Source organism: Triturus cristatus, chromosome 11 (assembly GCF_964204655.1).
Source record: "Triturus cristatus chromosome 11, aTriCri1.1, whole genome shotgun sequence".
NCBI classification, from domain to species: Eukaryota; Metazoa; Chordata; class Amphibia; order Caudata; family Salamandridae; genus Triturus; species Triturus cristatus.
In genome coordinates this window covers 849421023-849434231 of record NC_140594.1, presented here as the reverse complement: position 1 = coordinate 849434231, position 13209 = coordinate 849421023, and the positions used below count along the sequence as shown (strand labels likewise).

At 44.3% G+C, this 13209-nt stretch overlaps 1 protein-coding gene across 1 annotated transcript in view; it reads right to left on the bottom strand.

The window, feature by feature from the left end:
* Window positions 1–3164: 3164 nt before the first annotated feature.
* The window catches only part of MRPL44 (mitochondrial ribosomal protein L44), a 44537-nt gene continuing 34492 nt past the window's right edge, over window positions 3165–13209 (bottom strand). The window contains exon 4 of the mRNA XM_085634647.1: window positions 3165–4114. Coding sequence (XP_085490773.1) covers window positions 3943–4114 — 172 coding nt within the window. The 3' untranslated portion in view covers window positions 3165–3942. The remainder of the gene's footprint in view (window positions 4115–13209) is intronic.

Genomic DNA, 13209 nt, shown 5'->3' with positions numbered 1-13209 from the left:
CCGTTAAGTACACAGATAAAGCCTCTCGTAAATGATTCGTAGTTATGTTTCTTTGGCTATGCTCTCGTCAAAGACCCTCACCGTCTTCATTCCACTTACAGCACTGGACACACTGCTAACCCTGCCTTTACGTACGCACATTGATCAATCTCTCCTTGCAAACTCTCTCCTAACCTTGCACTCAGAGACACACCAATCACTGAGCACTATCCTAACCCTGCATTGACACAAACTACCCTCACCCTACACTTACACAGGGACAACTTATTCTACACTCATACAGACATTCACACAGGCACTGCCCACACCATGCACTCTCATGGGCACAACACTCCACTCACCTTGCAGTCACACACAGCTACAACTCTCCCCATGAACTCACACAGGTACAACTGAGATTATATTAAGAAATACAGACCCCTCCCCTGCACCCACACAGGCACACTGCACATTCTTTTTTTTAGTTAGAAAGAAAAGTAGAAAAGCAGAGTAGCAATATTACACAGTAATCAATTGACAAACACATTAAAATCATTAAAACGAATATTCTCCTAATAGGAAGAGTCTAAAAATAGGTAAGAGCAGACTTTTCCAGTGATAGATGCAAGTTAAACCATAAGAAAAGACAGTGCTGCCTTATCTTAACATGTTCACAGGTCAAATTACTTATCTAGGCACCATATGCAGAACGTTTTCTACTTGATGGCATATATGATGTCCATGTGGAAGGGTGCTGTGCCTTTAAGATACTTATGCACTCTGGCAAGAGCTTCAGGTGTTTTTAGAGCATGGAGCCAGGCGGTGAAGTTCAGCAATGAAAGGCAGTGGTGTAGGATCCGGTCTGACATCCTGGAAAGGTCAAGCCTACACAGGAGCATCGAGTTAGGTTTATGAGATAGAAGATCAGGGTACCACTATTGGCATGGACATTTCAGAGTGGCCAGGATTAGGTTCTCCTTGTGCTCATTTTGCTTCAGCATTGATTTGTCGAGAAGCGGAATTAGTTGAAAATAGTATAGCATTATCCCAGACTATCCTATTATCAGTGGATTCTTTCGCGGGGTTTGGATTTGGGAATTTCGAGATTGCAATTTATTCTATTCTGAACAGATGAAACACTGGTGTACTCCGCAAAATTCAATTGTTTTTTTAATTAAAAAGCTTCTATTTTTTCAGAACAAATGTGCTCAGTTTACCTCATTTTATTTACTACTGACCAGGTTCAAGAATGTGATTCTAATGTTCTAAACCAGAGATCAATACTAGCCAACCACAACCCATTTCAACAAAATGATTGATCTTTTTCATCCAAGTCTGTGAGCTACCATTGTGCAAAAAAAACTATGCAAAACAAGAATGAGGGAACTCCAGGTAGTTCCCAAGCTTTCTGTGGAAAGCAGCTCCTTTATATAGAGCACTTTACAACAGAGTCATTAACTTAGCAGGGAGAGCCAAATCAGAGATGAGTCAATGGTCTGGCTTGGCCCTAAAAGCCCATATAGGAGCAGAGGCCAGAAAATGCTTGGCATATAAATCCTGCAAGAAACACTGTATAAACATATTACAAAGACCCTTCAACATTTAAAAAAAAAAGTATTTCTTTAACATGCAGAAGCATTTCACCTTAGTACATCAGATTAGATCACTGCATTGCGAGGCATTTATTAAAAGTGAGTTTTTAAATATGAACGTACATTTTTTTTACTTTTTACTCCAACACATGACGTCAATGCTATTAGTACATTAAGAGTCCAGTCTTGTCAAGTGCACACTATACGTACCCTAGATTCTTACATGGAGCAACATTACGGTATATTTAAATGAAACAAGACGTATTTGATCAGCACACATCCTGGACCCAAGTATTTCAAAGTGCTCTAAAACACGATACTGAGGAAAAAGGACAAGTGAAATAAAACATTCACCTAGTATCACGCAGATTGGTGAAGGCGGAATAAATCCCAGGTTTTCTGGTTTCACAGTAATTCAGCCACTAGATAGGTGGCTCTTTCCCTCTTCTATTTTACATCGACAGCAGGGCCATCGGGATTATATGCAGGGGCGGCACAATTATGCAGCATAGTTCACAAAACTATGGCAAGAAAAGGAAATTATATTGCATAATGCAGCACACTTTGTTATAGTATTGCTGCATTATTTTATGTCTAGACAGCTTTCTCTAGACAGAAGAGATTGTTTCTCAACAAGGCAAAGTACTGATTTAACGCTTTAAAATTGATAACTGCAGTTATACTGTATGTATCGTGTTGGTGTTTAAAAATATATTTAACAAATCAGAGTTATTTTTATAAATTGGTGTCTGATTTCTCTTGAGTCGTGTCAATTACTTATCGTCCATGTTGGGGATGTGAAATGCTTAACCCATGTTCCTTTAAGTAGCCAGTCAGCTCTTTGCCTCTCTACCAGGACTGAGAGAAGGTGTACGATAGAGTACCCGGGGTCCATCTTTGTGTATTGGGCTAGTTTTACACGGTTAGACAATCCTGCCATACCACATAATACTTTCACCTTGCAACACTTTCCCATATTGTCTTGGGGGTATGCTTTTTTTTTAATTAAATCTTTTGGAGTCATGGAGTGCAAACCCCCCCCCCCCCCTTTTTTTTTAAAAACAAAATTGTACTGAACCCTTTTGAGGTTGTGAAGCCCGCAAGACAACTCACTACCAATTCTTTAATAGCATTCTTGGACTGAGCCAAACTCCACTCAAAGAATATTTTAATCTCTCACCTTATGCTACTGGTTGTTTGGTGCATCATTCCCATTCAAGGAAATGCCCGCCCCCATTCTAGGAAAGGCATCCACCGGAATACAAGAGGCACTATTTTACTTTTGAAAAATGCACTCAAATAACACATTGTTTGACACATTCTGCTCTCTCTCTGCTATTTGCATTCAATACAGAAATACATGTTCTGCTTTTCCCCCCAGTACCGTCAAACCTCATTTGGTGGGCTTTAATATGCTAATCAGCATTTGTGCATCTCAGGCAATATTCCTCGGTCCTAGACATTAATCATCTGCCCGATTTTCAAGGACTACATCCCAGTGGGCAAACTAATTTCTAAAGATTTTGTACAAATGTCAGAAATTCAAATAAACAGCAGATATGCACTCAAATGATGAGGGATGGCACTGCACAATCCTGTGGAAAGTTTTATTGTAAGCAATAGCCGTAATGCATAGGTTTCTTCATCCAAAGTGTGAATGACAAAAAAATCTGGAAACATTTTTATCAGAAAAGTCAGCACTCATTTAGATGCACAAAATTAAAGTTACAATCCGGCGTGGTTGCTCAAAATCGTGTGCAGGAATTATCAGGAACCCAACAGGCTGCCAAATATTTATCCTTTTCACAACCTTTGATAACATGAATATCTAGTTAGACCTTATCAACTGGTTCAATCGGCACGATGACAGAAAACATAAGACCACCACACAAAATCATTATGTGGATGAGCTTGTAAAACCCATGATTTCCCTTTGCTTAGGTTTACTTATTGTCTCAATACACATCTGGTTATTCATTGGGGCGCAAATAAATCAAAAAGTAAGGTAATGTAGAGTAACTGGAACAGTGTTTTGAATAAAGGATGCGTTTCGCTTCAGCACAAACTGCATCAGAGCATTGAAAAGAAAGGAACGGTTAAGCAGAATCGAAGGTCCTCTACCAGGACACATGCACGACACCAGTCCAGGTATAGAAAATCGTGAACCATATAAGTGCCTGCAATGACAATGGCAGAAAATGGTAATGTCTGATGATCAGTGCTTGCTGAATTTCACTCTTCTGTGGGACATTGAGGAAATTGGAATACTCCAGTGGTAAAACAATTCGAAAACGTGAGTCAACGATTAATTTGTGGCACTGGGCAACTGCAGAGCACAAGAACTGAATGCCACCTAAAGACAGATTTCCATCTAGCAGTTGCTGATGGCCTTTACAGATGTCTGCTCTTGAGTGGGTTTGGAATAGTCCCATGGGTGCCTGTTTGCAGTATATCCGTAAATCTTCCTGAGGGCGACCCGAGCTGCCTCCTCCTCAGCTGCGAACAAGGTTTCACCTGGTCCTTCTGCAATCATCTTCTGATCACTAACCAATAAAAAACAAAATCATCAATACAAAATAGAGATATATGAGGATGAATTTTGGTATCTTGTACAACATGTAGAGCATTCACTGATGGCTCATTCTGTAAACCCTCCTGAATCAGATTTAATCTGTAATTTTCCACGTTATAATTGCGCAATCAAAAGATTTTCGTGTACACAGGAGCCAGTAGATGAACGCACTGAAAAGTAGAGCCAGCAAAAGCAGAAGTTTTGTAACCCATCTGTTATTTGTACAGCTCTCGGCCACCATTTGCTTAGTTGTGCTCAGATATTCCACATTCGTAAGTATCAACAGTGCACACAGTAAACACACAATTGTGCATACTTCTGAATAGCATAAAAAAACAAGCATAGGCATAGCCAATAGGTCTCGCTTTTGGGACCTTATAAGTACTTAGTTATGCAACTTTTGCATGGCTAAACACTTATAAGGTCCCAAAGGCGAGACCTATTGGCTATGCCAATGCTTGTTTTTTACGTGGTTCATTAGCAGCAAACGCACACAAGATAAAAGCAGGTCTGTAAATTTATCATCATAACACAAGGGAGTCGGTGACATATTATCTCGTGCCCGAGCTTGCACGATGTATATGGAAAACATGAAGATGGCGAGAGCATTTCCTTTTAGCAAACTACTTTCACAGTAACAAGACGTGTATTTATAGCAATTCTCATTTATCTAGGAAATCTGCAACAGCTAGCACTGTAAAAACATGTTTTATAGTAACCAACTCAATCCTGACCATCCTATTCTTATTATGTTAGAAATGGTTTCTTATCTCACGGATCCCTCTGCTTGTCACCTTCTTCTCTCTTAGCAATAAGGAAACGTAAAGAACAGAAAGCAACGCTCGGTGTGCGAGCGTAAAGTCACGGAAAAGCCCAGGGCAAACTCCACCCAGATAGTGAAGCGGACAGGTAGAGCCTGTTATTGCTCGCGCGGTGGACGTACAGTACTTCAGGCATGCGACATTTTCAACGTGAACATCAGAATCACAAGGGACGTATTACGCACACTAGATTATTGAAAGCTTGATCATACCGTGGTTGATTGAATCTCAACATTATCGAAGGTTTGTTAATGAAAAACACTCAGATAAACACAACACCTGAATGCAATGGTTGTTAACTTAAAATCATAAAGAAACAAGCATTGGCCGCGCGGCCGTGACAGTGACGCGGCCGCAAAAGTGAAAGTGATCGAGATTGCGGGCTGTAAGGGTGCCCGCGAGCGATGCACTTACTGACCCATGACGGAAGCACGCGCCCGCGCGCGTAACCGCAAGCTCTATGCCACACGCAAAAGCGTGTGGTAGCATTTTCTGAACCCCACTCACTAAAAGTCTCGCCAGAGCACCGCATGCGCTGGCTCAGGCGAGACCTAAGAAAGGGTACTTACATTGGGTAACGATCTTACCGGTGGATACTCCATCAACCTCACATCATTAATCTCTTCCATGTGCCAAACTAGGTGTAGAAAACTTGCACTAGCAGTTGTGAGCCAACAGGTGGCACCATGGTTAAAAATCTGCTCGGACATCTCCTTGCACATGACATCAAGCGCCAGTTCTCGTTCTTTTTTCTCTTGCACACGTTTACAGGCAGAGATGAGCCAGTTGAATTCAAAAGAATGCAGTGCACATAGCCACTGAGGGTAAAACATTGACAGTATAGTAACCGCTCACAGTGGTGAAGCAGACATGTGGATGAAGAAGCTTCGTGAAGTATCCATCACAAGAAAGGTGTACTTTCCTTCAGAAGCACTATATCTGGTGGATGCTCTGAAAGAAACTTCAATCTGCAAATTCCTCATGTCAGGAACTGTAAACCACAACAGAGCTCATGGAGGTGAGACTGAGGCGATAAACAGCCAAAGGGTCCCCAACCACAGCAATTAGGTCAAGCTATAAATTCCTAGAAACCGACTGACAGAATAGCATTGCTAATGATATAGCAACTGATATCAGGCTGGTAGTGGTCCCAGACAGCTACATAGTTACAAGTCAGAATGCTTAACCAGTGGAACGTATCCTTACCAACTCTTGGGCACTAGCAAATTGCTGTAATACACAAGTGCATCATAGAAGAGTGTAAAACAAGTCAAAAGTAACGGTCTGTACCAAAAAAGAAACTGATCAAGCAGATAGTAGATTAACAGCAATCGTAAAAGAGGACAAAAACAAAAAGCCCAGGATAAAATAAGTAAAATAAACAATCATGCCAGACAAAAAAAAAAGAACATCAGAAGCGTGCTTTGCTGTAGGCAGCAACTATTAGTTAAACTACAACGACCTAGCCATTTAAAAAAAAAACAGAAAAAAACAGAACCAGTTGAACTTAAAAAAATATATATAACAGTAACACCACCAGCGTAAGGAAAACAAGGGTCATAAAAAGAAACTCCAAACCGCTACCAGCAGAATAAAATGCTAGAACCTCAACCACACAGAACTGTAGTATAAAAATCTCAATCTGCAAATAGAGCCTGTAAACCAGTGCAATCCAAGCAACACCGGCATGCAGCATGACCAATCTCAACAAGCATTTACAATGCAACGGTCTCTGCATTGTTAAAGTTAGAGCTATTGGCATTGCTCATGACAATGCCGTTTCTTTAAATGTTTTAAAAACAAAAAACATAAACAAAAATAATGTCATGAGCAATGCCAATAGCTCTAACTTTACCAATGCCGAGACCATTGCATTGTAAATGCTTGTTATTTTTCCCGCTGTCAATCACCAACGGCCTTACTCCCATGTCTCAAGTCGTCTACGGTTAACCCTTCTGAACCAAATATTTATCTGAATTGGCCTAAGCGGCACCACAAACATAATTTGTCCGTAAAGAATCTTAGACGTAGAGGGGTTAATGTGTTGAATCATTTTCTTCTGATATGCAAGTTCAAAAGAAGCATTTTAAAAACAGAAACTGATGTCCAGAACTAAGGATGTGCAGTAAGGAGCAATCACCTTATGCGGAATTATTCAGACAATTATGCTTGCTTTCATTTAAGAAGTTGTACTTAATTACACCAACTCTAATTCAGCCCAGAGCGCCCTTGTTGTTGCATATTACAAATCAGAGAGCAGCCAGGGGTTTCCCTTCCTTGCTCTAGCGACCATGACGCACTGGCACTAGCATCACCAGGGTAGAAATGCATGTAACCCGGGACAGAAATCCATAAATTCCACAGCACATGAGGCTTAATCATTGGCAGAATGGCGAGTAAAGCACACACCCGCTCGTGAATCACCTCTGCGAGGCTACAAATGGCACACAACACCGCCGCACTGACACAAGGGTGGGACGGCTGGCCTGGCACCCCCGTGACTGACTTCTTCCATGTTTATTGTCCCTATAATACAACACGCCAAAAGAGCTTCTAAACCAACGACTGCAGCACCAAGGCTGCGCTGCACACAGCCTGCACAATTTCACAGAAAGTTACACACCAGTAAAAACACATTTTGGACCCATTAAACCAAAAAAAAAAAAATATTTTGTAGCATCCCCCTTCTGTGGCAACAGTTTCGGGCGCGATGGGTTTTCAGTCAGGATTATGTTAAAGTGACTCACACGATCGAAGGAAACAGGAAGGCATTGACACACAGCAGCAATACGGAGCGTGATTCCTCCCTTCGCCACCCACGGATCAACGGACTCGAGTGGAATCATTCTACTGCGCATTACAAGGAGAAAGGGCGGGTTGCACAGAATAGAACAGCACCATAACAGAAGCCCAACTATAACACCTTCACCTCCCTTCTGCCCAACAGCAGAGATAAAAAACAAGTTTTACACGTTTACTATATTTACTCAAAACCAAATAAATACATTTCAAAAAGTATTTGCAATGTAATAATAGGTGTTGCCTGTTTTTAGAGTTAAAGCTCTTGGCGTTGTAATGCGAGGGATGGGAACGCACAGTGGGCGCCTCAGCTGAAAAAACACCGCCAGGAGTCTCAGCAAGCCGAGGGCACCGGAAGACACCACCGCCTTTCTCCGAGGCAGAGCAGAAATGCCTCGGAGAAAGGCAGCGTCGTTTTCGGATTCGGGGGCGTGTTTTGCTGTTGTCTCCTCCTTGAGACTTCTTGCAAAAAACACGCCCCCCGATCCGAAAAGGACGGGACCTAATCTGAATGACTGACCTCTTCTCCAATGGCTGGCCAGCATTCAAGAGGCCAGCCAATGGAGAACAGGGGAGAAGAGGGGCGGGTTCAAGCCCCTCTTCTCCAAGTCATTAAATCTCCGACTTCCGGTTCTGCCTTTCGGCAGACCGGACGTCCTCGACCTAAAAAGGGGCACCCAAAAGGGCATCTCCACTGGCCTGCACAATGAATTAACAAGAATGAAAAAGGAAAAGGTCTTGGCTTTGATTAAGTTAAAGCCATTTTCTTTGCTAATGGTATTGTACAGTAAAATTAAGTATACAACAAAAAGTAGTAGTCACAGCAAAAAAAAAACAACACAAGAGTAGTTGTCAAGTAAAGACTGAAATATTGGCTTCATTATTTGGGGGGGGGGGGGGGGGTGGCACATGAAATGACATTCTAGCATTATTTCCATGAGGCCATAGAATAAAACAACTTCTGCCATACATTAGCTGGACTAATCAAATAACCTTATTTCGCTAGTTGCAAGTGGAGCCGGCAGACAAAAAAATGATCAGTGTAAATTACTGCCTGACCAAACTTCAGAACATGCATGCGGGGTCCACAAGGGATGAATTGGTGGATTCAATAACTTAAAGGCATTTCTGTGGGGCCCACATATCATGGACTAACCGTATGTCCGGTTATGTCTGTGGGACCCAAAAACTGGCACATCAGAGGGGATCAGACCTACCTTAAGGATATATCTTAGGGACCTACAGGTAATACTTCACAGAGGAAATCACTGAATAGCTGACATCAGGAGCACATTTAGGGAGACAACAAGCAGTACATCAGAGGGGATTGAACCTAATTTAAAGGCACATCTGTGGCGCCCACAGGCAATTCATATGAGGAGATGGAATTAATTTAACAAAGTAGGTTGTGGTCACTGAATAAACTAATGCCATGGTCTATCTTGGGGAAGGAGCGCCCACAAGCAAAATAGCAAAGAAGATGACTGACTAACCTAATGTCAGGATATGTGGGGACCACAGAAGATACATCAGAAGAGGGCTGCTGAATAACTAAACTTCAGGACCTTTCTGGTTTGCAAAATGGCGAGAATTAGAGGGTATTGTTTAACAGCCCAATTTCAGGACATTCTGCGGGCCCAGAGGCTATACATCAGAGAAGATTATTGAATAAACTAAATACAGGACCTTTGTGGGGGGCTCACAGGCGCCATGTTACAAGGGGCAGTCAAATAACTTCAGGACATGTTTGTGGGGCCCAAAGCAATACTTCGGGGGAAAAAAAAAAAATCACTGAATTACACAATTTCAGGACCAGTTTGTGGGTTCCGCAGGAACAGGTTCATTCGAATTAAAGTCTGCAGGGACAGGTGAAAGGTCAAATTCCAAACAAACATCTGTGTGATGTTGATTAGTACAACTACAGGGGCACGCTGGTTTATACAGCAACCCAACTAAGCACATATTGTTTATAGTCCGTGAAATATCTCAGCGCCTACAGTAGGTCAGTAGAGATCCTGCGTGTACATACATATCCAGTCTACAGTGTCAGACTGGACACTCAATTGGACTTCGAAGTCACTGTTTGATGTAACAACTGTCAACCACTTGATGAAAAATGCAAGTGAAGTCAGGCATTTAAGGGTGTTCCCAAGGTGAATGCCGAATTAAACGTTTCTTTGGAGGGTAATATTGATTTGAAAAGCAGGTGACCCCATTACACTCTATGGTTTGTGAGGCGGGTGAACCAAAGTTAAAAAGAAGGTGACACCTGTGAAATATGGGTGAGTCGACAAGTACCTGTTGGTCTTCAGTCACTTTTCTCACTAATAGAGGGACACAGAGGTCCCATCGTCCTCATTTCTCCAGGCTCTTGTATGTATGCCCCTCTTTAAAGACGCCTGCCTCTACAGAACCTTCTTTCAAAGCAGCTTCCTGCCAAAGGGCATTTTATTCTGTACTGTGTCAAACGAACTTCAAGCTGTTGTCATCGAGGGCAACCAGCCCCTCTCCCTTGAGACCACCATCCTCCTTTTCAAACATCTGCCTTCTTATGTGACCTACCCCAGTGCAACTATCTACCCCTTTATCCCCATTCTATACCGGTTCACCTCCCCCCACCCAAGTTCATTACTGTGCCTTTGCTTTGATCGGACTTCTTTCCAGTCCTACTCTTTCACCCATTGCTGCCAAGTGAATAAACTTTGTGACACTTTGAGCACGTCCTGTTTTTCAGTTTGCACATTTACGTTTCTATGCTTCTGCTCATACTAGTGAAAACGAAACTACAGTTTCCAGAACGTGCAACACTTGTTGAATATACCAGCAGGGGCAATGACAACCACTTGGCAGCCATGTGCGACAATGAATGATGCTCATGTAAAGTCCTTCAATTCATTCGGGTTGAGTTCGCGCTATATAAAACTGCAAAAATAATGACGCACTGTCCACCGCTGCCCTCTGCTTTCTCACATCCCAGTCTGTACCTTTCCCTGGCCCCTGCTTTCCCCTATTTCACGCCCCTTGCATCTACCAACGACTCACCAGTCCGGTATCTTAGCCAAGAGAGCACAATGCATTCTGGGACTTTTAGTTCTCACCGTAAGCTGCAGTATCTCTCCCAGCACTCGGAGTTCTGCTGGCTTACACATAGGAGTAGCTAAGGAGGTCACCTCTGCTGGCTTACACATAGGAGTAGCTAAGGATGTCACAAAGAGGGGAGAGGGGGTCCCTGGGCGGCTGCGCCTCGCACCCCTTCTCCCTCCGGCCTCTCCCCTCCAAGACCCCAGCTCGCCTCCAATCCCTGGCCTCCACCGCCCGGCCTCTCCGCTTCCTGCCAGAGGCCTGCGCTCCCCCTCACCACTTCACCTCCTTCTCCCCTAGAAACGGTCCTCACCCCAGGCGCTCTCACCCCTCACCTCCTGGCGGCCCTTCCCCACCGGGTCACTCACCGGGAAGTGTCTGAAGCCGTGGCCTCGCGTTGCTCCCGGCTCTGCGCGCTTCTCGTGGGACTCTCGCGCTACTTAAGCCCCTTTCCAGGCCTGCTTGGGCTGCGCTTCGGGGTGTGTTTCGTATGGTGCGTGTCTCCGGGACGGCGGCGGCTCTCGGCCCCTCTCCTTCGGCTGCCCTACCGGGGGCGGGTCAGTGCCTCCCCTCGCCCCTCCCAGGGCGGGCCCATCACCCCCGTATCACAAGCGCTCGGGCCTGCCTCCAGAGTCGGCACAAGCGCTCGGGAATCAGGCCGGTTTGAGAAGCTTTAACTTCTGTGGACACATTCAGGATATTCGAGCAGAGGGAGGGATTTGATCTACAAACGACCATGGAGTCAAGTTTGCGTTCTAGTAAGTGGACATCATATAAGGGCAAGAATTTACTTTATTTTTCCTTTGCACACTGGTGTAAAGTAGTGTGCCAAAGGCCCACATACTTGAGGAAACAAGCGCGGCGCACGGATGCTCCTCTCCCTCTGCTTTGGGCGAGAGGGTCAGCGCGTTCCGGAAAGCGAAAGAGGATCGCTCCGGAGCTTATCTTTATGGGGCCATTGTTTTGAAACACATGGCCCCATAAAGATAAGAAAACGTTTGCGACGGGAGGAAAGCAGACGAGGGAGTCCAAGTAGGCCGTCCCAAAAAGCCAAAGGGAGGCAACATAGAAAGCTCTTTTCCAATGGCTGGCCACCGTTTAGCATAAATGGTGACGCCGGCCAAAGGGAAAGAGGGGCGGGGCTTAAAGCCCTTTTCTAAAAGTAGTCAATATCATTAAATCTCGCCGAGCAAGCTGCGCATGTGCGCAGCAACACTAGCCGAGACCTAAAAACAAAATGGCAGCAAACCTCAATGAGGAGAAAACATCTAACTTCAGAAAGTATTAGCAGATGCAGAGGGAAATTAAGAAAAGAAACACGGGAGAGACTGAATATCAAAGACTGTGACAGACAGCTACCTGCAGGAGTGAAAACAGAATACCACGGTGCCCGGAGAGGAACCAACCACCTGACCACTGTAGTGCTCAAACAGCAAAATGTAGCCCATACTCCGGTGTCGTCTCAGAGCCAAGGAAAACAGCATAAAGAAATTAAGAAACAAGTCAAACTAGGCAGTACTCAGAAGACAAGAAGGACAACACCCAGCCATACAGCATTACGATATAAAGGAGCCCATAGAACAGGCCACCAAATTCACCTTGTCAAGACCGGACCCAAGAAGATGTTGAGGACCCTAAATCCATCAAAAACCCACCTCAGCAAAGAAGGAGCTCTCATGATCTGGAAGGAGCAGGGCCACCATCAGAGCAATCTCTCAAGAAGTATGGGAGTATCAGACAAACAAGTTGGGTGCCTGGGACTCAGAATTGAGATCATGAGTAGACCGCATCAAAATCTGCCCTAAATGCCTGGCTGTCTGAGCAATGGAAGAACAGATGCCTGGAAGACCGGATGAAGGCCCTGTGCAGATATCAGTCAAGGTGCCATCACTGGTGCAGATTACAAAGAAACTGACATGGCTTTGGTGGCAAAGTGGACAAACAGAGGCCAAGACAGTTCCCACCAGCTGACTGAAGCCATGGAGTGCCAGGGTAGAGACTGCCAGTGGCAGGGCATACAGCACACACAAAAGCTCATCATCGCCCAAAAATGCACCACAGTGAGGCTTAGAGGGCCATAGCCGAACTAGCAAAGCCTGGGTGAATGCAATTATTTGAAAAGGGTCAGCACCAAGTGTCAGAAAAGCAAGGAGTGTATCTGGCAGCCTCAGAGATAGCAGCAGAACACAGTCTGGCACCAGCACCTGGCCTCTGTCCAGATGGGTAGAGGTAGAATCTGAAATCTAAGTCAGAATCGAATGGGGACCTGCCCTAAGGTAGACAGCGAAGTAGGACAGAAGGGACACCTCTCAAATGGATCGACCTAAGGGGTCTGAAATGGGGCAGCCCAAAAAAGAAAGGGTCT